This window comes from Dicentrarchus labrax, unplaced genomic scaffold (assembly GCF_905237075.1).
Source record: "Dicentrarchus labrax unplaced genomic scaffold, dlabrax2021, whole genome shotgun sequence".
NCBI classification, from domain to species: Eukaryota; Metazoa; Chordata; class Actinopteri; family Moronidae; genus Dicentrarchus; species Dicentrarchus labrax.
Window position 1 is genome coordinate 4,758,551 of NW_026136706.1, and position 25,689 is coordinate 4,784,239.

General features: G+C 40.4%; 1 protein-coding gene across 20 annotated transcripts in view; it reads right to left on the reverse strand.

The window, feature by feature from the left end:
- lrrfip1a (leucine rich repeat (in FLII) interacting protein 1a) overlaps positions 1-25,689 on the reverse strand; it is a 45,044-nt gene that overhangs the window by 3,291 nt on the left and 16,064 nt on the right. For 2 of the 20 annotated variants that reach the window (XM_051404015.1, XM_051404014.1), the window contains exons 2-23: positions 24,447-24,533; positions 18,660-18,677; positions 18,418-18,489; positions 17,429-17,470; positions 16,541-16,591; positions 16,274-16,309; positions 15,328-15,393; positions 15,196-15,240; positions 15,026-15,082; positions 14,279-14,338; positions 13,529-13,612; positions 12,939-13,001; positions 12,373-12,450; positions 11,107-11,244; positions 10,557-10,583; positions 10,322-10,447; positions 9,315-9,386; positions 8,110-8,280; positions 6,882-6,974; positions 6,529-6,621; positions 6,252-6,344; positions 5,790-5,934 (exon numbers count right to left, since the gene is read on the reverse strand). In XM_051404015.1, coding sequence (XP_051259975.1) covers positions 5,790-5,934; positions 6,252-6,344; positions 6,529-6,621; positions 6,882-6,974; positions 8,110-8,280; positions 9,315-9,386; positions 10,322-10,447; positions 10,557-10,583; positions 11,107-11,244; positions 12,373-12,450; positions 12,939-13,001; positions 13,529-13,612; positions 14,279-14,338; positions 15,026-15,082; positions 15,196-15,240; positions 15,328-15,393; positions 16,274-16,309; positions 16,541-16,591; positions 17,429-17,470; positions 18,418-18,489; positions 18,660-18,677; positions 24,447-24,533 — 1,717 coding nt within the window. Of the gene's footprint in view, positions 1-480; positions 4,302-5,789; positions 5,935-6,251; positions 6,345-6,528; positions 6,622-6,881; positions 6,975-8,109; positions 8,281-9,314; positions 9,387-10,321; positions 10,448-10,556; positions 10,584-11,106; positions 11,245-12,372; positions 12,451-12,938; positions 13,002-13,528; positions 13,613-14,278; positions 14,339-15,025; positions 15,083-15,195; positions 15,241-15,327; positions 15,394-16,273; positions 16,310-16,540; positions 16,592-17,428; positions 17,471-18,417; positions 18,490-18,659; positions 18,678-21,455; positions 21,778-24,446; positions 24,534-25,689 lie in introns of those variants that run through there. The other 18 variants (XM_051403996.1, XM_051403995.1, XM_051403998.1 and 15 more) reach the window with 18 other exon arrangements.

Genomic DNA, 25,689 nt, shown 5'->3' on the forward strand with positions numbered 1-25,689 from the left:
GAAGACAAAAATAATGTCTCATTTGACATCTAAAACTTAGTCAGAAATGATTAATTTAAAAAGGAACGTCATGCATCGCCAGGCCATCAACACCAATTCCAACAATAATCATAACTGCTACGGCCCATCTTTAAAAAGAAAAAAATAAGTTAACATACCAAAGGTGGGAGGAGCCAAGGAGGTTGTGGGAGGGGGGCTGGGTCGGGGTGGGAGGTTGATGCATGCAACAGAGCAGGCATCCGTGGGGTAGTGATGGAGCGGAGTGTGAGGGGGGGGAAGGTTAGCATGCACAAACTGTGGAGAAGAGGGTCAATGCAAGAGCACACAGCTGGTAGGACTACATTCACACTGTCAAGCTGAAATCTAAGTGTAAATGTGCTCTCTGAAAAGGATGGTAGAAACTCTTCTTGCCAAGAGCTCACATTGCTTTTCATTAGTTAACTCAAGGAATTCCATTACAAAAATGCATTTAGATCAACATTTCAAAAGTGGTAACAGCAGTATTTATTGGCATTTCAGTGTAGATGCACCACATTCATCTTTTCCAAAGTGCAACAAAATGCAAACAGACATTAATCATATATTTTCTGTGCTTTAGAATTCAAATTCAGACTCCTTACGGATGGAAATGTCTTTAAGTCAAAAAGAAGACAATTGTCTTATTAATCCCAGAGAACAGAACAGGGTCTTTTTTTCCTTTTTAACCATCAACATTACAGCCAGAACATGTAAAAGTATTACCAGTTAACATTTGTGTTTTTTAATTTGACACCTGAAATGAATACATGAATGAGTTTTGGTGATTGCAGCATGAGAAAATGTGATACATCTGCAGAGCAATATTAACCAAGACACATTACAAGCAGCGTGATAATCAATAACAAAATATAGCAAGTGCAATATTGTCCAATAGTAAAAATCCACTGTTACCAACTGTCTATATTCTCATTTCACCCAAATATTATTTTTTGCACATAATATGACCTCAATGACTACTCATGTTTGGTCCTTGGACTGTTCATATGGATTAATTAGAAGAATATACATACTTACACCAATATTCATTTGTGAAGGAAAGTGTTCTAAGGTTCTGCACATATGTTTTCTACCACTTTGTAAACAGCTAAGCAAATACTAGTGAGGGGAAAATCATGAGATATATGTGTATTATATACCATCTATAAGCTAAGACATCTTACAGTCCTCTTTGCCCTTGGCTTTGCCTTTCTTGCCGTTCTTCTTCATGTCTTTCCCTGTCTGCGGTGGCTCTTTAGTGCTGGCCATTTGGTCTGCACTCTTTGGTAAAACCAAACCTTCACCCTGCAAGTCATGCTCAATGGCATCTAACCCTTCCTCTACAGGTAAAGACGTTGCCTGATTAATGTTCTCTGCAGCAACACCCGAATCTCCGACATTCAACACCTTGCCCTCCTCTTTAATGTGCCTGGGCTCATCTGCTACTTCCTCCTCAGGTGAGTTTTTCTGCTTTTCACACACATTTTTATTTTCAGATGTGGCTTCCACATGAAGCACAGAATCTGTCTTTTTATCTAGTGTATCTGCCTGCTTGCCCCCATCAACTGTACACTTCTCGTCATTGTTTTCAACTGGCTTGTCTTGTGTATTTTCATTTGACTCTGTATTACTTTGGTTCAGATCTGAACTACCACTGATGCATTCGTCTGACATGACTTCAACTCCCTCCTCAACTTCTTCCTGTTCAGGGAGATTTGTCTCTATAGCCACCTCCACATCCATGTCATCAAAATCAAAAGACTGCCCTTCCTCATCTTCCCCATCCTCTTCATTACTTTCCTGCAGGGTGGGTTGAGAAGAATCATTATCCTCAGCTTTGTCTTTGCTGGTTTCTTCCAAAGGACAAACATGTGTCTCACTTTGCTGGTCATTTTGACTGTTTTTATGTTCTGGATCTTCTGCGACAGCTGATTCTTCAGTACTGTGGTCCTGCTCGACAGAATGCCCAATTTCAGTAGCTTCTTTTGGAGAGTCTGGTGTGTTTACCATGTCAATGGTATTGATCTCTGTTTCAGACACTTCAGCCTTTGATTCAGCAATCTGATTATCTGGCTGGCTTTCTACCTCATCCAATTGTTCGGACTGCGTTGCCAACAGACTCTTTTCAGTGTCAAGTTGATCACTGTTTTTCGTTAATGAAGCACTGTCACTTTTTTCTTCCTGTGAGGAGGTGTCTGGCTCAGCTACACTTTCAGGTTCCCTCAAGTCTCCGTTCAACTTCTCCTTTTCTGTTCTGTCCAGTTTTAGCTCTGTATTATCCCCATCATGACTGGGTAAAAGGGATTCTTGTTTGGTATCTGCTCCTGGCTCCTCTTCATCTTTGACAATCTCAGTTGCCTCCTCAGGATCAGGATCAGAGTTCTTGATGGGAGTGTTGTCACTGACTGAGTTCACGGATGCAGACAGCTCAGAAGGCAGCTCTGAGCCAGACAAGCTCTTGAGACCATCTTCATTAGTCGCCGGTGTGTTATCCATACTCTCAGAATTGTTTGAGGATTCAGATTCACCGGCAGCAATGTCATCATCGCTTGGAACATGTGATTCAGCTTCAGTGTTTTCCTTACCGATGCTTTCAGGGTAAGTTTTGCATTCAGATTTCATCTCCTCAACAGACCCTTCAACCTCTGCACTATCAACAATAGCTGACTCAGTGTGGATGACATTGCCATTAGTTGAGATGTCTGTTCCACTTTTAGAGTTCTCTTCACTGGAAGTACACACTTTATCAAAACCATCAGTGTTCTCAGCAACTTTGTCGTCAATAACGTCAGAAGTACTGAGATTGGTCTCTGAAACAGGACTTGTTATAGGTTCCATATCTTCTGCTTTCTCGGTTTCTAAAGTTTGTTCCTCGTCTTGCTCATCCTTTTTGGCATCTGTACTGGATTCCTTGAGAGTTCCAGTGCAAGAAAAGGTTTCTGTGGGTGCAACTGCCTCCACCACTTCTACTGTTACAGCTTCCAAAGTTTGTTCCTTGTCTTGCTCATCCTTTTTGGGATCTATACTGGGTTCCTTGAGAGTTTCATCGTGAGAAAAGGTTTCAGAGGGAGCCAATGCCTCCACTGCTTCTACTGTTTCAGCTTCCAAAGTTTGTTCCTCTTTCTGTTCATCCGTAACATGATCCACTGTTATTTCCTTGGGAATTTCAATGTGAGAAACGGTTTCAGTAGTTGTCATGGCTTCTACTTCAATTGCGTTGTTCGTTTCCAAAATTTGTTCTTTGTCATGCTCATCTCTAACATGATCCATTATTGGTTCTTTTAGAGTTTCATTGTGAGAAAAGGTTTCAGTGGGTTTCACCGCTTCTACTTGATCTACCTTCTCAGTTTCTTGCTTGTCCTGCTCATTTTTAACTTGATCCACCCTTGTTTCTTTGAGGGTTTCAGTGACAGAATCAGCAAGGTCAGGTTTTGTCGTTGGCCCATTACCTCTTGTAGCTGATTCTTTTTCCAAGTCTTTTTCTGTTTTGCCATTTTCTTTATCTTTTCCATCTTTTTGTTGGTTCTTAACCTCATGTGCTCCTCCTTTCTTTTTACCTTTCTTCTTCTTTCTCTTCTTTTTGCCTGAAGCAGTAGTACCCTGAGGCTGAGGTTTACTTGATATTTCCTCTGCCTCATCATTATCTGCCTCTTCAGCATTCTCAGGCTCTTGTTGAGGTTCAGTGTTTGATACAGCTGGGACGGACTCATCAGGTAAACTTTCTTTCATAATATCTTGGGTGACTTTTTGCTGATGACATGATTCTGTATTTCTCAAATTACTTTCGTCAACATCTTCCTGTTTGTTTCCTTGCTCTTCAAAAATGTCATTACATGACTCTCTAATATCATCACTGTGGGTATTGACATTACTGCTTTTAGTTTCGCTCTCCCCTAAATCTGAATTACTTGTCTCTCCTAAATCTCTCCCCTCAGGCGTTTCTGTTTCTGGAACATTTTCCTCAGAACTTGTTACAATCCCTTGAGGCTCAGAACTGCAAATGATTATATCTTTGGCTTCTGTGATTGAACCCTCATTAATGTCAACATGTAAGTCATTGCTGGGGCCACTTCCGTCAACACTGTCTTCTTCTGTGGCTAAGCATGTCTGTTGTTCTTCTGTTGGCTGTTCTTCGCTAGGTGTTTCGATTGTGGCCACGCTGGCAACATTACAGAGTGCATCAGAGCTCAAGTGATTCTCTTTGGCTTCCTCAAACATTTCTTGACGCTGTTCCGGATCCACCTCTTCCTCTCCGTTACTTCTAGACTGAGTCTTCTGTGTGTTGCCTGAGAGATCATGAAGAGCATACGATGATAGAGGGCCAATGTTGATTTAAGACATGATTTTCAAAAACTGTAATCTTCATAAGGAGGCAGCAGAGGTCAAGGTAAAGCAGAACACCTGATTGATTCAGTGGCCAGAAAGAGATGCACAGAGCCAAGACGACCAAGAGAAGCACAAGAACAAGAAGAAGAAAGGCAGGAGGAACATCGAAATGGAAGTTCTTCATCCCCAGAACATCAGTGTGACAAGACAAGAAGCCTGAAGCAGGCAGCTCAAAGGAACAGTATACATAAACAGTATATATACTCAATATAATATAAACAAATATTCCTTACACTTTATTTGCTTCTAAAAATAAACGTCTCAAATGCTTTATACCATCAACCTTGTAGAGATCTTTCAGCATTTAAACACCACCTGCATTAGTTGTGATTCAGAACCAATGTGTATTAGCTAAAATGACGATAAAGGTGCAAAAGAAACATTTAAAAAGCCAAAAACATTAGTAATAAACATAAAGCAAGGCGTGTGCTGAGTTTGTAAGTGGAATATTAGTTTTTACAGGAAAGCGAGATGTTGCTTAAAGGATAAGGCTGGTGTTTCTCTTTATTTTTCTTGTTGTCAACAAATTCCATGAACAGACCAAAACAAACTAACAATGCACTGGTCTGTCCCTCACTACTTTCCTACTCTCTGTAGTCTGTAGTACTAAGCTACAAGCCTGCTGGTTCCTACGTACATTTTACAACCACAAAATGTTATTTAAAAAAACAAAACAAACACTGTGGTATTTAGAAAAAGTTACTCATATATAAATGAAAAAGTGCATTTGTTTGGGACCATTTTCAGCTGCACTTTAATACACATTTAGTGCACTGTGAGTATATGTGTGTAAGGGTGTAGCTCACTGACAATGAGTTCTATATACAAATAAGATATGTCATGCTTTAGATACACTGACAGTACTTGTTATAGGATAGGATCATTTCATTGTTGGTTTGGGTATATTCATGGAAATTGTTTACAGTAACAAAAAGTTGACAAAACAATCTTAGAACAATGTCCATTTAGTAGTAACACAATCTTCCTCAGGAGAAACAGTTTGTCCAAATGTTAAAATTCCCATTGTTCTGAGCACTTTCATGACTTCTTGTCAAGATTGGCTTAAAAGTTAAAGTCCAAGAACAGCACAATTGATCTTGTGGAGACATTTTCTTGTCACTTTGTGTTTCCAAGTTCTGTTTCAGTCTCAAGAAAAATATAGAAAATCACCAGATCAGGTCAGTGCAAATCAGAGTAAAAGTAACATATTCCAGGATCAGAACACCAGGAACTGAAGATTTCAATCCCAAACTTAGACATTTGAAAATTCAGAGGTCAATGCATACGGAACATGTATGCGCTCATTTTTATTGATTCATTTTCTGTTTTTGGAATGGAAGTCTTCAGTTTTATGCCAAGCCATGCAGTAACAAGTTTTTGCGTTTTACCGAGCATGCTGTTCCCCTCCACAGGGGAGGTCTGTGAATCCGGAGCCGGTTGGGAAGCAGGGTCTGCACTGGGGGACCCGTCAACTTCGGCCTCACCAATTTCTCCATTGATGTTTAGATCAGGTCCTAATACTATTCCATGTTTCTAGACAAAATAAAAAGTCAAACATTAGCTCCACAGATTACACACCTTGAAAATAAGTTGCAATATAATTATATTAGTATGTTTGGTCATATAAAGTAATTTGCAAAAACGTAATTAAATCACATTTTCAAAAATAACAGTTTCCGACAGCATCTGTTACTTATTACTTTCTACCTTCAATAAAACATGATCCAGTTTTTCTTTTCGTTACAGTGACAATATTGAAAACTTTATTTTTTACACTTCAGAGGTTCGAATTTGCTTCCCAAAACTACACACAGCAGGCGGAAACAAGCATTCGCACACTGACAGAGTACCTTCAGAATGTCTTTCAGCTTCACAACCTCTTCTCTGAGGTCATCTCGCTCAATTCGGATTGCATCTGTGTATTCTTTCTGTCGCTCTAAGGCCTGAGCAGAGCCACCACGTGGCAGAGTGTGAAAGAAAGTGAAAAGTGTACAGGAGGCGAAAAGAAGTGCAAGTTAAAGTCGGCGTTTAGTTTCATGCAAAGGAGATACTGAAGACTGTCAACAAAACTAAACAATGTGATAAAACTAAACACAAAACTGCTGGAGCAGGGCTCAAAGGCCGTACCCCAATTTTTTTATCCTTCCACTCCACCGTCTCCTGCAGGTCCGCTATTTCTCTGACAAAACCTTCCTGTTTGATCCGCAGCTGACGGATGTCCTACACAGCGGGAAAACGAAATAAAGTGTGGATATAGAGAGAGAAAGCAAAAAGAGAAAAGCAGTGCATGCACATATTACGGTGTGTGAAAAAAAATAAAGTAGTGAAATGCAACATGCAGCCTTTCTAAGTGACAGAGTGAGTAAAAGGCAGCTGTTTTCTTTTGTAAATATGTCTTCTGAATCCATAGGAGGCTCCATTTCTGCACCCCGTTTCACACTCTTAGTGACACGCATTCACACTGGGGAACAAATACTCACATTTAGCAGCTCTTCACTTTGCTTTAGCATCTCCTTCATTTCACTGAACTGGAACTGAAGCACGCTGTGGGCATGTTTCTCTCGCTCGTGTTCCTGTGAGTAACAAGACACAGCCTGACAACCTTGTTTTCATTTTCAACATCTATGTTCAACTTCAGCTGACATTCTGAGGACTGTGTTATGTGCATTATAGTCCCCATTAGGCAGATATATTGCACGTATGTTGTAAAGTCCTTAGGTACCACCAATGTAGCGCTGCAACGATTAGTCAATTCATCTATTAGTTGTCAACTATTAAATGAATCGTAATTTTTTAAGAAAAAAAGGAAAACATTCTCTGATTTCAGCTTCTCAAATGTGAATATTTTCTGTTTTCTTTAGTCCTTTATGACAGTAAACTGAATATCTTTGGATTGTAAACAAAACAAGACATTTGAGGAGGTCACCTTGGGCTTTGGGAAATAGCAAAAAACATTTTTTACAGTTTTCTGACATTTTATGGACCAAACAACTAATGGGTTAATCGACAAACTGATTGACAGACTAATATATAATGGAAATAATCATTATTTTCATCCCTACACCAATATAATGCTATTTTACTGCATTTGTGAAATTGTAGAGTCAAAACAAAGCATTAACTGTGGGTTGGATTAACAATATAAACCGACTGAAACTTGACTTTGGTGTACTTCCGGCATAACAACAGTCATGCATGTTGAGTTCTTGTCACCTCACAGTTAATAATTTATTCTCTTGTGTTTTGAAAACTCTTCATTTCATTTTAATGGCTTTATGGAAGAACATAAAAAAAATAAATAAAGTTGTCTTGTCTAGGTTTCTGCTATACACAGTTAAGGCCAAATTCACATTGTGGCCTCTGTATGTGACACCGCTGAGAAGTGTGTAACTTCCAGTGTGCTAGCAATGTTTTAAGCAGACTTTACTGGCACTGAACAAAGAGAGTTATGACCTTACAAGCAATGACATATTGATATACATTTCTCAACAGCAAAAGGAAACCACAGTGAAATTGATTGTTTCTGTGTTCTTTGAAACGGTTTCCATATTGATCCATAATGGTTTACTAATAAAAACACATATTTAAACCATTCAGGTTTCCCACAGTTTCTATATTGACTTTGAATTTAGGTTAAAAAAAATAGCATGTACTGAACTCTATAATATCCTCAGTTTTAAAGACAGCCACTCTGTCTGCTTGCTGTACCTTGACTTTCTCCTCATAGTCCCGGCGCGACTCAGACAGCAGCTCCTCCAGCTCCATGAGCGAGTCCTTGAGTGTGTCCACCTGGTACATGAGGTTGTTTTTCTCGTTATCCAGCTGGGCGTTGGACACCATGGCCTTACGATACTTCTCCTCCACCTCTGCTAATGCATCCTAACGTCAATGTGAAATATCAAGAATATAAGAATATTTAAAAAATCACATATATCATGTCATCAAACAAAACTGCAGAGTCATCCTCTCCTCTGTCAAATAGTATGGACAAACTGGATATGCTTGGAGTAGAGTTGTTCCGATACCAAACCTAGTATTCAAAATCAGCAAGTGGACAGGTCTGTGCACTGATCCATTACCACGTAATTATTAGCTCCAAAAAGGGATCCTGCTATTTCCTAATAGTGTCCTGTTAACAAAGTCCTGCCCTGCTCTGACTCAGACAAAGTGTTTAACCTGAGCCAGGGCATACAACAATGATAGCAATCATACAGGGTTAGTTAGTATAAGCTTGTGAATTGGATCAGTAGTCGGTATCTGCTGATATGCAAAGTTTAGGCGTCGGAATTGGTATAGGGAAGGAAAGAAATGGTATCAGAACATTTCCAGTTTGGAGTAACGGATGGATGCAGCTGGCAGAGAATCCAGATAATGCAGGAAAGCATTTAGAAGTCCAACCTGTGTCTGTATCTCACAACTGTAAGTCTTTGTAAGTGGACATGTAAGTAAGGAAGTACAGGCAAACACACACACAAACCAACATGAAGAAAGACAGCGACATGCAGGTGCAACTTTGCCAGTTTGCAAGTTTACACATGTTAGAAAACATCTGCACAGCTGAAAATGAATGAGAAATAAAGCCTTACTCAGGCACAAAGGACTGCAGATATTCAGTGTCAATATTTGTGTTCAGTCTGGAGCACCAGTACTGCTCCTAAAATACTCCAGAGTTTCTATATAAAGGCAAATCTGTTATAGTTACACAAAACATTCAGTGTTTATTTAAGTTTGAATTCAAAAGCCATCAAGAGTTCTCAGATTATCAGTTGGTTTATTGATCTACCGTTGGGTAACATAAGAGTTAATCTGGCTGCACATATTTGACCCACTGTGAGTAAGTTAGAGACACCAAACACATCAGTTAATAGTGAGTCTGGAGTTGGGAGTTCTGTGAGGGTCTTTAGGGCTTATACCTTGGCTTCTTTTAGGTTCTGCGTGTACTTGGTTTCCACATCTTGAATCTGATCCTTCAGTTCGTGAATCTCCTGGTGAAGAGTGCAGCAGCAGTGAGCAGAGAAGCGCAGCGGGACAGCATCAGAAAAGGTGACGCAGAAAGTTTGGTGAGCGGGTAATGACAACAGCGACACAAAGTGCAGAAAGAATGGAAATGGCATGACAGCACGGGACTTCAAAGAAGAACATTTTTTAAGATAAACATTTCCTTAAGTCGGTCTCGCGTATATTTAAACCTCTCTGTGTGTAACAGTAAAATCCAGTTTTTCTGGAAAGTAAGGCTTCAGCCCCTTAATGTCTTGTGGTTTAAAGCTCCAGTGTGTAACTTTTAGGAGGATCTATTGGCAGAGATGGAATATAATATAATAGTGTATAAATCACCTGAATATAGGAATTGTTGCATTTTGTTAACTTAGAATGAGCTGTTTCATGTTTTTTGCTAAATGTGCAGCCACCGTAGTTTCTTACACCTGGAAGAATCAGTGGTCATTAAATGGTTGCAATCTGCAACTACACCACTAGATGCCACTAAATCCTACACACTGGACCTTTAATGGAGCATGTCTGGGTAGAGAAATTACTGTCATTTGTCAGCATATGAGTTAAGAAATTTTACTGTAGACATAAGTTTCTGAAGAAAACTTTTCTGTGATCCAAACAGGTCAAAATGCTAAATGGGGCCACAAGATTATGGGTAAAATAATAATCAGTTCATGGTCAATTAATCAGTTAATTATTAGCTCATCGTTGAAGCTGAAAATGAATCAGAATTTTTTTTAAAACCATGTAAAATTTTTAAGTAAATTGTTCATATAATGCAAACATTAGATGTATGAAATTTACATTTGTAAGCATCATCTGGCTCAAATATTCTTAGAAATTCTTGTTTCTATTTCTAAACGATACCAATAAACCCACTCCAGAAAGATATTGTCCTAACTGTCCATTGGAAACTCCTCAGCATTACCTTAATTTCTCGTATAGAGGCCTCTGCGTCTACAGTTATAGCCGTCTCGCCACTTCCTCTCCGCGAGGAAGTCCCACCTAAAGACGTAAGGGTTCCTGCTGTTAAGGCAGAAGCTGCTCGAGATCCCTAATGAAGAAAAAAGAAAAAGACTTTTTTGGTACTTTTTAGTATCCAGTGATACTTTATGGATCTTGAATAACAACAAACATCGCATTTGGTGATGTGACCCACTGACCTTCTCAAGATAATCTCTGTCCTCCACCTGTTGAGACAAATAAAATACAGTCAGAGCAAACAGAGGCCACAGGGCCGAGAGGACCAACTAAGGGAGGAAGGAAGTCCCAAAATCCTCACTACAGGCAGCTCAGCACTGATAAGAAGATTTAGACTGACATCTCCTAATGAAAAAGCAACAGATGAAACATCACTTCCAAGCACTCCAATCTTCTCTCTACTCCCATGTTTCTTTTGATAGGAAACACCATGCAAATAATTAGTCTGGGAGGCTTAAAAACTCCTTCAGAAATTAAAATCACCAAAACTTAACAGGCCAGAAATGAGTCTGACACAGTACTTCATTCAACAACAGATCATGTGTTAGAAATACACTTCAAACACCAGGCCACACACACGAAAAGAATCTTATCACAAGACAAACTGGTCAACACATACAAATTAACCTCTGACACAAACAGTGCGAGACCGGCCCTCCTTGTAGGGTGTGAAGTGCACGAAAAAGGAAGGACGAGTGGCAAAAACAGCAACCAAGCAGGAACTCAGCTCACATCACAGCCTCGGCGTCCTGCCGGTGCAAAGCGACTCACGTCAGAAAAGTCAGGAATAGTAACATCGTCCAGGTCTCGGGGGATGCCACTGCTACTGGCCGCACTCCTCAAAAAGCTGGCAACAGACCCGCAGTTGTCCTACATCGGCCACCAGGGGGCGAAACAGAACAACAAAGAGGCCAAACACTTAAGAGAAGGTCAATACTTTAAGATGCCCCAGCCAGTTAGAAATCCACGTTGAATCATTCTCTACATCAGGACAGCAGAGAATGATTTACCAATCATCATTAGTGCTCTAAAACACTAAAAGGACATTCATCTTTACTCTTAAATCTAATTATGTTACCTCGTTCTACTTTCACATTATACACTTTTACACCAGACGACAAAAACCATGATCACCTTTTCAAACCATGATTTTGAATCTGAAATTTGAATAAGGGAGCAGAATGTATCAGGTTTCTCAGTCATTGTAATTCTTTGACAATCACTGACTTTTACCACAAAAATGCAAGATTTAGTAGCTTTATGTATTCTGTTGTAGCAAACTATTCAACTGGTGAGAAATCAGTGGACATCTAAACCAAAAAAAAAAAAAAAAGTATTTTAAAACAGCTTTTTGTGAATGACAACCTAAACCTCACTGTCCTGGTACAGGCTTGTGACAGATGGCTCCAATCAGCCACTGTACTGTTGCTGCGACTCAGTGAACTGGATAGATGACCACACATTCAGCAGACTTTCATCGTTACATTTCAGGCATTAATGTGGTTTTCCTACGCTGAGTGACCTGCAGGGAGGTAGGGGCTTCTCTGAGCTCCAGTTCACGGCTCACTAACATTAAAAACAGAACGCTGACATTCTGTAACGGCCGTGCTATACAGGTCCACCAGGAAATACCTGCTTCTACTCTGCGCTCAGAACAAATGATGTTTGCACATTTCTGAATTCTGCGAGCCGTGCCAACTCTGAGTCACAGTAACACCCAGAGTGAACACGGTCCAATTATGTACCCAATTCCTCCAATGTAAACAGTGAATCATAAACCAAATGTCGTAGTTTAAGTGCATGGTGGCTGTGCAGTTCAGTCATAGACTCATGTGGTAATGAAGCATCATGTATAAGTGGGCTCATGCAATGTCTGTCGAGAGAGTGTTGGACTGGGGTTGAAAAATTGCAGACTTTTCCGGGCCAGGGCCGGGCTATGGCTGGAGTTTTTGGCCCATGCAGGGCTCTAAGCAGGGTGTCTGGGGAGTGAAGGCTCACCACTGGGCTGGCGCGGGCCGAACTGGCTCTGGAGGAGGCTCTGGAGCCGGAGCTGCGATAACTAGTGTACTCTAAAGGCTGTAGAGAAAACACACCGTTACCTTTCTGTCTATACGTTGGGGGCAAACACAAACAAACATGCGCATACTCACACTAACAGTACCGGTAGCAAACGCATGCTGGACAGGACCTATGCCACAATTTGGAGATCAAAATCCGCTTAATGCAAAACATACATCTAAATTCCAACCTAAAATTGTACAAAACACAGACTATGTTTTGAACTAGAATTAAAACTAAATCAAATTACATTAAAACCAAAACAACTCTCATGCAGCAGCCGAAAAAATATCACTCCAGTCACTCAAAATTAAAGGTCTCGATCATGTTAGAAGAAAAGAAAACGTCACACATGGCCATTATTTCACACTGAATTCATATGCACTCACTCTTCTTATAAGTGACTGTTATAATTAGCAGTCCTGATAATTAACCCACAAACAGGACACACTTTTCACACTCATGTGCGTCAAACCAACAAAGACATAATTCCATGACAATCTTACGTGAGAGGTGGGACCAGCGGCTCGCCGTGACCCAGTGCCAAGGCTGTCTTCATATAAGGAGCTCTGCACATGTGACATGTCACACACACACACACACACACATACACAGTGTTAACAATATGCTCAGGCTGACATTTTTAGGGATTTTATTACATGCTTTTCTACTCAATGGGGGAAAAAAACACCCTTTAGTGCCTGATGTGTGGGTCCATTCAGAACTCAGTGGATTTACAATGTGATGAAGCATTTAACTGGGAGCTCTTGACTTAATAAGACAAACAAGTGTGAGTGAATGATGATTACAGGTGTGATTTAACACTGCGTGGAAGTTATAGTGGGCAATAAGGAAACTGGACATGACTGGAACCAACCCTACGATAGAGCTGCTGGGTGATCTGACTGAGTGACCTGTAGAACTGCAACACAGGATGAAGTTGGGAGTAAGAAGGAGGTTTTATGAGGCGGCAGGTTGGAACAGGTTGTGAAAACACGAGAAATTCTCTGTTCTCTTGTCCCTCTCCACAGAGAGGTGAAGGGTCAGGTAGCAGCTAAAGAGTAGTGACAAAGCTAGCATTTAACTGTGTACGGACCTGGTAACCATTGAAAGCTGAACCCTGGTTTCTGGAAGAGGACAGACCATTGAAGTTGTACAAGTCAGAGGAAGCGTACGGAGCCTGAAATGAGGAAAGGGGAAGAAAGAAGCGAGAGTAATGAGCCAAAAGACGGAGGGAGATGGGAATGAGGTAAAAGGATAGGTAGTAGAAAGAAAAAAGTCACACAACTCTTCATCTAAAGCGTGACTCGCACATGTTAGCCAGTGAGGATCTCACACACACATGCACAAACCAATTTAACTAATGACTCCATGATAGTTTCATATCAATGCACTTTTAACCTTTACATTTGTGCTGTCTAATAGGTCCTTCCCAGGAAAAGGTCACCTCTGAGTGCAGTTTGCCTTTAATATACGCAACAACAAGGCAATCAGCATGCATGCCAAAATGCCTGAACTGGAAAGATTGCTGCGTATAAAACAATGTCGCAGCACCAACTCCACTGTGAGTAGACGTCTCCAGGATATACAGCACAAAGACTCCACAACAATGAGGAAGTCTTATAGGAATTCAACACAGAAAAGACGTAATACATGCACCTACGTCTATTCTGTAGTATGATGCAGTTATTAGTGTCTTTACATGCCTCAGTAACAATAATATTTCAATTAAAACAATCCAAGCTTTCACAGGTAGGAAGGTTTTGATATTACAACTCATTTAGTTAATAAACACAACTTTAGTGATAGGACAAAGCAAAACAGACTGCAGTGCAGCGCCACCCACCGGCTGCAGGTCTAATCTGGAGGCACGAGACACCCGGCTGTCATCACTTAGTCTGGAGCTCTGAGAGTCAAACACCAACACCACAGAAACTCAATGTCATCCTCAATACATCTGACAGCACACAGCTTTGATTCAACGTCACTGAGTATCACAGTATATTGACACATAGCTATCGTCCTTATGGTTGTGTAGTTAAATATGTCAGAGGTAGAAATAACTGATTAAAGAACCAGGTTTTCAAGCAATGCTTTTTTGAATAACATTTTACTTGATTTGTGTTGAGGAACTTCTGTTCTTCTTTCTACAAGAATGAATGAAAAAGCCTCAGCAGTGTATTCCTTTTAATTTTATATTTTAGTCCTTTTTCATGTAATATTGTTATATTCAAGCAGGCTTTTAACTTTTATTGCTGCCTTCCAAAGCTTAGTCCTATTGATTTTTTCTCAAAGACAAAAAAATGCCTTTAGATTCTACTTAAAACTTATCAAATACTTATTTCCCTCCTGCACGCTAGCAACATGTGATATCCTGTTTCAACCTGGCCACACTCACGCAACCTATCCAAGTTGCCAGGTAACAAAATTTCATAGCAAAACACTGCAGTTTGCCACAACACAATGAGATTATTTACGCCTCCAAAATATGTTTGTCAAGGCAAAACATTGCACTGTAGTGTGAACAGAACAGTTTGTCCTCAACACAACACAAATCACTGTACAGCTATTCATCAGTAAGGAGGAGACGCACCGTTAGGTCTAGTCTGGAGGAGCGAGACACTCTGCTTTCATCACTGAGTCTGGAGCTCTAACAGCATGAGAAAGACGAGGGTCGTGAGTGACAGGTTGTCAATAAGATTATTCATAAAAACAGACCCAATGCAAATGTCTGTGCAACCAGTTCAACACACAGCTACTGACCCTGCTGGACATTACACTGTAATCATCATCATCACAGCCGTTCCTCTGTGAACAGAGAACACGGGTGAGAAACACTGATGCCGGTTCTTGTGCGGGCCATTTGTGCATTTACAGGGTTGAGCTTTTACATACGTCTTTGTCTTTGTGCTTATGTTTCTTCTTTTTCTTTGACTTCTTAAGTGAGAGTGAGGAGGAGCCCTTAGAGTGAGAGAAAGAGAGGGAGAACAAATGAAGGATGAAGACACGTCGTCCGGACAAACCTTTCCTCATCCTCAAAACCAGATCGACATTATTGATTGAAAAATGGTTCATATTATTACTGTTACTATTAACAGGAAGACTCAAACAACACACAACATATACATGCACAACTGACTCTTTACTCAGCGGTAAAACGCATACAAAAGCCCACAATGTTAAAATGCAACTGTTTGACAAAACTAACCGATTCGGCTACGACTGAGCCAAATATCCTGGATCTCGTATGCCCAAGAGAATGATAAGTATGAAGGATTTTTCCACATTACATAGCACAGAAAAAATTGCACTTAACATTATGAGACACGACAGAGCTTAAAATAGTGCGGGCTGTGTTTTGGTTGGAGCTTGATAGCTCTCTAACACACAATGTTCTTTTTGTCGAAATCAAATCTGACTGACTCCAAGGTAGTCAATGTTCTTTTACCCCGGCAGAAACAAGTACACGACCGAACATAATCAGCTGATATAATCACATGAAACTAACATTCATGCATTGTTTCCTGCATATTGCAACAATTAAATCAGGACAAAAACAAGTGTATCACTCTAAAATTATAAACCATAAAAAACACTCCTGCATACAATACAAAGAATATAAAACCATATAAAACCCATTTAATTCAGAGCACACAAGCATGCTTTGAGTTATAGAGAGAGATAACAGGTAAACCCCACAAAAATAAGACAGATTAACTCCATGCTTTGAGATCTTTGAACCAGCTGTTAGTCAAACAACAACTCATTCACACAACACATCTTCAGGTTGTGGGGTTAAAATCTCATCCACGGTGTTTCCTTCAAGAACGTCAACCCTTACCCCTCCACCGTAAGCCCCAACGGCGTCAAGATCCGACTGTGCAAAAGACACAACGACATCATCACCAACAAAAACAAGTGCCACCCACACTGACTGCACCTTGAGTTACCAAGGACAGACACACTGCCTCCACAAAACCGAGTTTCACGAGCGCAAGGTCAGTCTTTTTGAAAGCAACAACTATTTGATATTCAAGCCGGGAAAAAAAAAGCAGTTTAAAGAAAGTCTCTGGATTTTTAATGCATGTGCTGTTTGAGTGATACTGACCCTGACACTGCCCCGGCTTCCCACTGACATCCGCTCATCGTCGTCTGAGAGCTGTGTGAGAGAGTGAGAGATTGAAATGGATGGTTAGGGTTTTTGGAAAATGGTCTCAATGTGTGATTTACGTCAACAATGACAGCGAACAGCCGATTATGACAGGAGGCATCCTGCTGCAGTGACACACGGTTCAATTCACAGTGTTTCCCTCCTGAGAATGTTTGCTTAAAGATCTGTTGTGCGGTTTGTTTTTTCTTGGGCAAAACCAACTCAAAATCACTGTAATTTACTTCAGGGATTTATGATACTGCACATTCTCAAATAAATGCTGGTATACAAAGAATGTTCATGATGTGTTCGCTTGGATAACTAAGGCTAGTAGCTAATCAAAGCCAGGTACAAATATTTAGAGAAGGAGGAAGAGTAATGTACATGTACAAAGTAAATCCAGCATAGTGAATGCTTTTTCTTTTATCCAGCATTGATTCAAACAAACTTTCACTGAAACTCACCACTTCCTGCTTACTTTTACCATTAAAACTTGACTTTATTGCACTATTGTGGAAATGTTCATTATTCTGAATTCAAGCATTTGTATTTGCATTGACAGCTAATGTCATCAATACCAAATTAAAACAGGAACAGATCAGAAAACAGTGACGAAGTCTTACAGAAATAAGATAAACTCGTGCAATACAGGCCTGTCTATAATACAAGCCTTTTTTAAATATACTATGCTAAATCTATCAACCTGAAGCAAACATCAGACGCTCCCTTTGGCTCTCCAGGTTTGACACTGACATCGTGTATTTCACGTAACATTTGCCAAGTGGTGGAGGATAAGATTACAGAAGAAAGGCATGAGGAGATGGAAACAGAGGGAGGGCTACAAACCGTGTGTATCCGTGAAGAACGTGAGTATCTCTCACTGTCCTCCTGGATGAGGGAGGGGAGGGGTGAAGATGGAGAAGAGAGGAGATGAAGGAGGAGAGAAATGTCAAAGATCACTGAGACAGATGGAGGAGGAAGGCAACTGTCGATTTAGGTATAAAATGACTTTTTGGGGTCAGTCTTCCCACAGTTTTAAAGGGATTAAAAATCTCAGTTTTAATGTAATTTTAGGATTATGTTGTGATATACTGTGTTTATTCTGGCCAAGATATTCATACATATCTACTGAAACGTTTCTTGGTATGATATTTTGGAGCAATAAACACATGTAGACACCACATGAAGTGCATGGATACATCACCTGCTACATTTGTACAAGGCCTGCATTCAACAAATCTAGATAATTTACAGATACTTGACAGTGAAGTACACACTTGTTTACAGAATCAAGCATGTGTGTTCTTAAAACCAGTAATCCAGCAAACAAACCACGGAAGCACCCATGTTGCACAAACACAGTCACCTCAAATTGCAACATACAGCAAGTGAATTACGTTAGTAAGTAAAAAAAACACACCGCGGTTAGTGAAATTACAAGTCACACACACACTCAGTATCCTCGTTGCTGTGTTTGCAACTCTCCGATAGTCTGGGGCAATTCAAACTAAGTAACTAAAGTGGTAAATTCAACACAGTAAATCCCATGCAGTCTCACACCAATGGGGCAGATGGTCATGCTGATTCAAAGCCAAACCGGCACCCTGCTCCTTTGAATAAGTGGATTATCATTAATGGCAAAGCTTTGATTCCTCATAATCCGTTATTTTCTAAAAAGGATTAACAGGAATTATCTGGAATTCAAAAGCAGACTCGGCACACTGCAAAAGATTCTCAACAGACAGGAATAAAAGCCTCAAAATATGCACAGAAACACATGCATTGTATTTAGTAAACGGGAGGTGTATTTTCAGTGTTCAGCACAGAAACTGTACCATCCATTGTTCAATATCTCCCCATTTGCTGTCCCCTCGGTCATCTAATTTGGTGTCCAAGCCATAATATTTCTAAGAAGAGACAGGAAATGAGGACAAGAAAAAAAACAGCTCAGAAAAAGGAACACAGGTAACAGATTTCTATTGTTTTTGGGGCACAATTTGAAGCGCACGCCTGCGTGAATTACATAACAATGAAATCAAATGATGTCCGAGGTGGAAATGAGGAAGAGGAGGCCTACCTTCTGCACCTGAAAGATCTACACACCGACATCGATGGGAGGAAGAGGAGAAAGATTGGAGGATATCAAACATAAAAGACAGGAAGGGAAAAAATAAAAATGAGATGTAATAGACAGATATGAAATGAAAAACTTTAAAAAAAAGGCAGAATCAGCTGCGACGGATAAAGACAGAGAGCGTGCACCGAGGCAGGTTTCTGCTAATGAGAGGCTCTCAGGAATGTGAAGTGCCGCGCAGCAGGGCAGGACCAATGGTAACTGACCCAAGAACACAAGTTCACTGGAGATTTGCTGAGGATCTATGAGATTGGGTTACCACGCTTTTTCCCATGGTTCCTTTAGGTTGGTATCAGTGGCAGAAAGCTGTAGAGTGCCAGTGCCACAGTGTCACTTTCAACTCCGCGTTCCCATGACTACAGAGCTGAGTCTTGTGACAAACAGCTGGCCTCTGACACGTCCTGGTACCGAGAACCAAAAGTCACAACAAAAAAAGGAGTCTGCAGGCTGAGATCACGTTCAAATACAGCGATTATGAAGCCCCTGAGCCTCAGTGCTGCTCTCCTATCACCCATTAAAGGAACGGTTTCACATTGTACGATGTTATAAGAGTTAGATGAGGAGACTGACACCACTCTGTTACAAGTCTGTGCAGTATGAAGCTGCTTTCACATAGCTTAGCTTAGCATAATGACCAAAAACAGCTAGCCTGGCTCAGTCCAAAGGTAACACAATTGGCACCTCTTAAGCACACTTCTTCATACATTTTTACATTTGAAAGACGACTGTGGGTTTCACATAAGGAAGTTATTTTCTAATGGCCAGCAAGGACAGGAGAAGTTTTATTGCGTTTTATAACAAGAATATCCAGCAACCAGACAAAGAAGAGGCAGGAAACCAACAGACACTGACATAAGAAAGGAAGATATTTGGTTCCAATTATGTGGTTGGTATTTGTAAATTATAATGACTACTGTATGAAACCATCATACTTATTTCGAGTGAGGCTGCTTCCTCTGCACATATATCCACTAAAGTCTTCCCATTGTTCCTTAACCATATCATTTTTTCCAGTTCAGTCAACCCAGCATCTTCCACAGGCAACAATTTCCATCATTTGTTCCCGCCAACATTTTCAGTGTAGTTCCTACCACACCTATTGTTTTAAGACGGACTTAAAATTATGAACCTATCCTTTAACATGTTGTATCTTGTTTATTTGATCCATTTAATCACTTAACGCACTTATAATACATTAATTATTCAAATCCAAAATGCTGTTTTTATGGATGTAACATATGTGTACCATTTTAAAGCCACTTCTTTATGATTCAAGGTATCTTCAGACACTTTAGGGATCTGCTCCTCATCAGTGCTGGGAATAAACCTGAGCAGGGATACTTCAATCCAATCACCTGTATCCTCTCATTTCCGTCAGCCTCCCCAGTTCAGTCTGAGGTTGTGGGGACAAGGATTCAAACCAGACAGGCCTGTTTGTCCCTGTGAGTCCGTACGTCACCAGGTAGCGGTCTGTTGAGGCTGGCTGTGCGTGCTTTAATGTGTGGGCGTTGCTGTCGAAAATGTGTTTGAATGTTTGAGGAAGCGCACAAATTAGAGGCAATTACAGTAGTTAGCATTTTTGATAAATACATAAACCAATTAGCAGAGTATATTTATTTTATGTGGAATGTTATTTGCCACTGTCTTTGCGAATGCACTCATATAAATCACACACACACGCTCAACTTATAATAACTTAAATCAAACCAATGACTGACAGATGTCTGTAACACGTGCAAACCGCTCCTTTCACCAATGACACAAACACACTTGCTGTCACATCCGAGCAAATCCAACACAGAGCGCAAACACACCCCACCCCTTACTGCTGCACTTTCCATCCCAACGGTCCAGTACTTTAATCCAGATTTACAACCACTGTCGCCCTTGTATGCTTGCCCAATATATGGATTGGCTGCTTTGTAATTCTGGCTTTCAGAATTGCAGCTGACCTCTTTGCCCGGTGGCATCACTTCAGGAACAGCACTTCCTAGATGATCAATGGCGTACAGCCTCTTGCCCTCACTAGTCTACTGATCTTAATTTATAGGTTCAGTGGAGATGAGAGGTCATGTCCCCACGCTGGTGACCTCTTATTGCAGCAGAAATTGCCGCACCTTGTCTAGTCATGAAAACAAAGTCATCCTCTCTTCTAGTTGTGGAGGTCACCTTAATTCATAAAATATTTTACCATGAATGGCGGGGTGACACATTACTCTAGTGTCACTGGTATAAGAATAATGTAATGCCTCAATTTCACATTATTTCTGCATAATTAACGCCCGTTTTATTGATTTTTTTGACTATTGTTCTACTATTCGAATAAAAAACTACAACATGTGCTTAAATAGTTAACAGATAATCTATAGCAACTTTAATCTAAACCTGTGCTACATGAGTGCTGACCTTTCAATTCTCAGTTTTGACCTTTGACATCAATTAAAAAGAAAACAATATATGTCTTTTCAAGTTTTATATTATATCTATTATTATTATTATTATTATTATTATAAAACGTGAGAATTAAGATGTATAAGAGCATAATGCGGCACAGACATTAGATTATCGATGCACAGCGCAAAACAAAACTGTCCAGAGGGCTCTTATCTGCTTACTTATCTCTTATTACGTGTCTGGACAGCCAATTAGCAAGTGAGCCAGGCACCGTCATAAGCCCATTCATCAAATGAGTTACACAATCAGCTTACATATGTTTGCACCCGTTCTGTTCCAACTCACCGAGCTCCCCTTCTTGATCGGAGGGGTTTGTGGGCGCCCAGTGAGGGCAGCCCTGAGCCCCCTCCCTGCCAGCCGACGCCCGGCCGTCCTGCTGCCCTCAGGGTACCATCACCATTCAGCAGTCACCATGCCAAGACCACGGCCAGTCATGGAAGCAGGATCACGGCGGGACGGGGCGCTGAGATTTGAGCTCAGAACAACAGAGGCAACCGTGGGGTTCTCGTTCGCTGCTACACAGCCAATAATCCACCCTAAAGTCCGGTCTTCAGCGTGTGAGAAAACATCCAAAAGTCCCGAAGGTGGTTGTGACTGCAGCGACCCATCGCTCATGTCAACAACGCAGAGACAACAACTGCTCCGCTGTAGGCTGGACCAAGGAGCGCAACCTGCTAAGCTACTTTAGAACTCTGCTAAAAGGGTTTAAGGGACACACATACACACAAACACACACCCTGAGCAGACTCAGCTTAACAATGACCATTAATCCAGTGCGTATGACTGGTGTGTGTGTGTGTGTGTGTGTGTGTGTGTGTGTGTGTGTGTCTGTGTGTGTACACATGTAGTTGTTGTTGTTTGGGTTCACCAGCTGTGTTTTGATTGCTGAATAATTGAGTACTGCTGGAATACTGATTATCCCAGTGTAACTTAATGGGAAAAGGGTTTGCTAAATTGGCAAGCACCAAATCACTTTTTTTTTTTAAATAGATCAGAGGGAAGTTGTTATTTATAAAAGAGAAATTGAACAGGGTTGAGTAATGTGATGAGATAGATTAGTATATATAGTGTATACAGTACAGTATATATTGTTAGAGATTCTTTGCTTTATGGTTTGTACCTGATGTACAGCGGCTATCACTTTTATTATCCCTGGTCATATAAGGTCCTCGTGAGCTACGTTGTAAATCCATGAGAAGAATTTCTTAATGTCAAGAATGTGATGAAGAATTTAAGTTTTTTCCAGGTATTTAATTCACAGAATTAGACCAAAATGTCAGATTATTATCTGTGAACTGTTCCTCAATTTAATTCACAGCAATATAATTAAATCAGAATCACATTAAAACATTACATACTCTGACAGATGATTTTAGGGGATGTCAACCCATAGCAGACAACGTATATTTTGTTCTCCTAATCCTAACAGCAAGAAGTATCTGTTAACTGCAAAGAAAGACGGACAAGAGGGTTCAAGAAAAGTCCACCAGGGTTACACGTAATAATAGTATTAGGGGTCTTAACTTCAAAATCCTCTCTGGACACAGAAATGAGTCAATGTTTGTGAGTTGGGGTTCGACAGGTGAGAGGCAGAAGTCTGTTTGTGTGTATGGGATTACTCCAGGCTAAGAATAGTGATCTGGGAAAAGTGCGACTCCCCATGGTGCAGATTAGAGGTGTTAAAAAAAATGATAAACGAAAACTTAAGTAACACACCACTGACCTGCAGACCAAACACGCAACCATACACAGACACACCCCCACACACACTTTTCAGCTCTGCACCTGTTTCAACACAAATCTGAATGTAGAGCGGATGACAACATTGGACCAGAGTTTTAGGGTCTTTGGTCTTTGTATTCATCTATGAGGTGTAACTTCAACACTAAATGTTGCTAATTCAATTGTTTATATATTTTAAATGAAACAAAATAAGAATAATACATTTAATGCCTTTTTTACACAGCAGGACCTTCTAATTAAGACCTAGACATTTGTGGAGGCTTCTAGATGGCAGACAACAGGAGTTCATTGTACTAGTACTGCTACACATACTGTATGTAGTTATCTAAAGAGGAAGGGCTACGCATAGAGAACCATGATAAAACCAACTAAATAACTTAAAAAACTTCCTTCCACTCACGTACATTACAGGTGACAATGTAAATAAATGTTCTAGTTTGGAAGAACTGGTTAAAATACACCAACGTACAGTAGCTGGTGTTACAGTGTGTTTTGGTTTTCCATCTCCAGAGTCCCAATAAAACGTGTGACTTGAAAGTCTTTTTCTCCCATTTTGGCCTGAGATTAACTGGAAAAGGTTCTAACCCTCATTTCATCAACTGTATTCCAGATGGTTTGCATTGTATTAAGAGGAATTAATAAGAGGAAGTTCAGACAGCCTCTAAGATGAAAAAGCAGTCACAAATGAACTTCTCTGTAAATTTGGGGTTTTGCAAATGAACTTAATCCACATGATCCAGGGGGTTTGCTCCATTTTACTGCAGGACTGATTGATAAGGAGGTGGGTATTTTATTTGTTCATCACATGTTTTTACTGCACCTACTAAACGCTGCAGTTACAGCACCCTGTTTCCACCTCTGACCCATGACCCACAGGATTTAAGAGTCCAGGCTTAGAGCGTGAAGCAATGTTGACAGGAAGTTCTTCAGGTCCAAACTGCTAACACAGTACCAACTAAGACTGCGGACATCCTGTTGTTACTTAGAGTAATGTATTATCAAGCCATGTGGTATAAAAGAGTGCTGCAGGAATGAGTCCTGAAACCCGGAAATGAGTTAGCAGTTTTGCACATCCCGTTTCCTCACCTCGAAGTCAATGTCGTTGTTTTTCTTTTTGTTTTGTTTTTTTAAATGGGATTTTAGTTAGATGCCTGAAATAAGATCTGTGGTTAACACAAGCTTAAGAGATTTTGGCCGGTGACATAAAACAAGTCAGTAAAAACCCAGTTTGTGAATTTTGAAGCTTTTATGAATCTTAAAAAAGGCAGCATTTACGGGTTGAAGATGATATTGCTGGACAAAACGTGTTTGCCACAGACGTACAATCGCAACAATCCAAAATCCAACGGAAAAATCCAGTTGGCTTTATGTAAAGGGAACCAGAACTTTATAGCACCTCGTGTTACAAACTTCAATATAATAATGCTGTATAAATATGATGACCTCCTCAAATACGAACGAGTATTCACATAATGCTTACCCATAAGGTGCATCTTGTATTCATGTTTTTAAACGTGTGATCGTGACTCATACCTCTTTCTGTTGTCTCTCCAGCTCCTTCATGCGGATCTCTCTGGCCTCTGCCCTCGCTGCCCTCTTCGCTGCCAGCCTGGCCTCGGCCTGAGGGACGGATAAAGAAAGAAATATAAAGAGAAAGAAAATAGGAAAAAAAGAAGAAGTGAGACAGCAGCCAATTTAGCTGGGAACACATCTATAAATGAACACTCGTGTGAACAGAGGTCCGGTTCCTCGACAGAGAGATGTGAAATTCGTGGGACATGGTTGGGAGGAAAATGCGGCATAAGTTTCAGCAACTGGACCTTTAATTTCTAGAGAGAGTTTTATTTTTACCAAAGCTATGCTTCTAAAACTACTGAACAAGGGAAATGAATAATTTTCAGCACTCACAGATCATGTTCTTTACACTGCCAATGTCAAAGTAGACTGGATTACCAGGGTTGTAGCAGTGTCTATAAACACAGGATATCAGGTGTCCTTTAAACTCTGAATAGACGTAGTGGACTGTATTTATAAGCATACAATCTTGTGAGAAATCTCGACATGCAGTCACAACAGTGTGTAAATGTGTGTATATGTATTTATATTTCTGTATTTGAAGGCATTGCCTTTGCTCCACTCAGCACTCAGGCAAGAGCAGGGCCTTTTCCTTAAAAGGACCTCTCTCAGAGTGTGTACTGTATGAGTGTGCGTTACAGAGTGTGTGCAAGCATTTCCTTCCTCTAACTGTGGTAGACACGATGTGGTTGCAGTCTGTTCGCCTCTAGGCGGGGTCATTGTAACCCCTCCTATCATTGCACTAGTGCATTTCCCCAATGTTCGTCACAGGAAAACAGACAGCTAAAATAATCAGCTTCAAAGGCAAACATGTTCTCACGCTGAAACTTAACATGACTCAGTTAACACTGTTCACAAAAGTTACAAATCTTCAACGCTGTGTCTGGTACAACAAGAAAAACAAAGCATAAGTAACTAAAGTCATCTTGTTCATCTACAGGACAAAAAACAGATCTCTCCCCCTCCCTCCCTCTCTCCCTCCCTCTCTCCCTCCCCACTGTTCACTATTAATCTGATAATGTACAGTTTAGTATGGACAGCTACAGAATAACAGAATCTTATCAGACGGGGATCCCTGACACTACATATTAGACTATATTGTCAGACTGGTGATCCTGCTGTCTTCAGGCCTCCAGTAGAGACTATCAGTTCTAGATGTAAAAACCCATGTTTGTGCACACAGTTCTTATTAAATATTAAT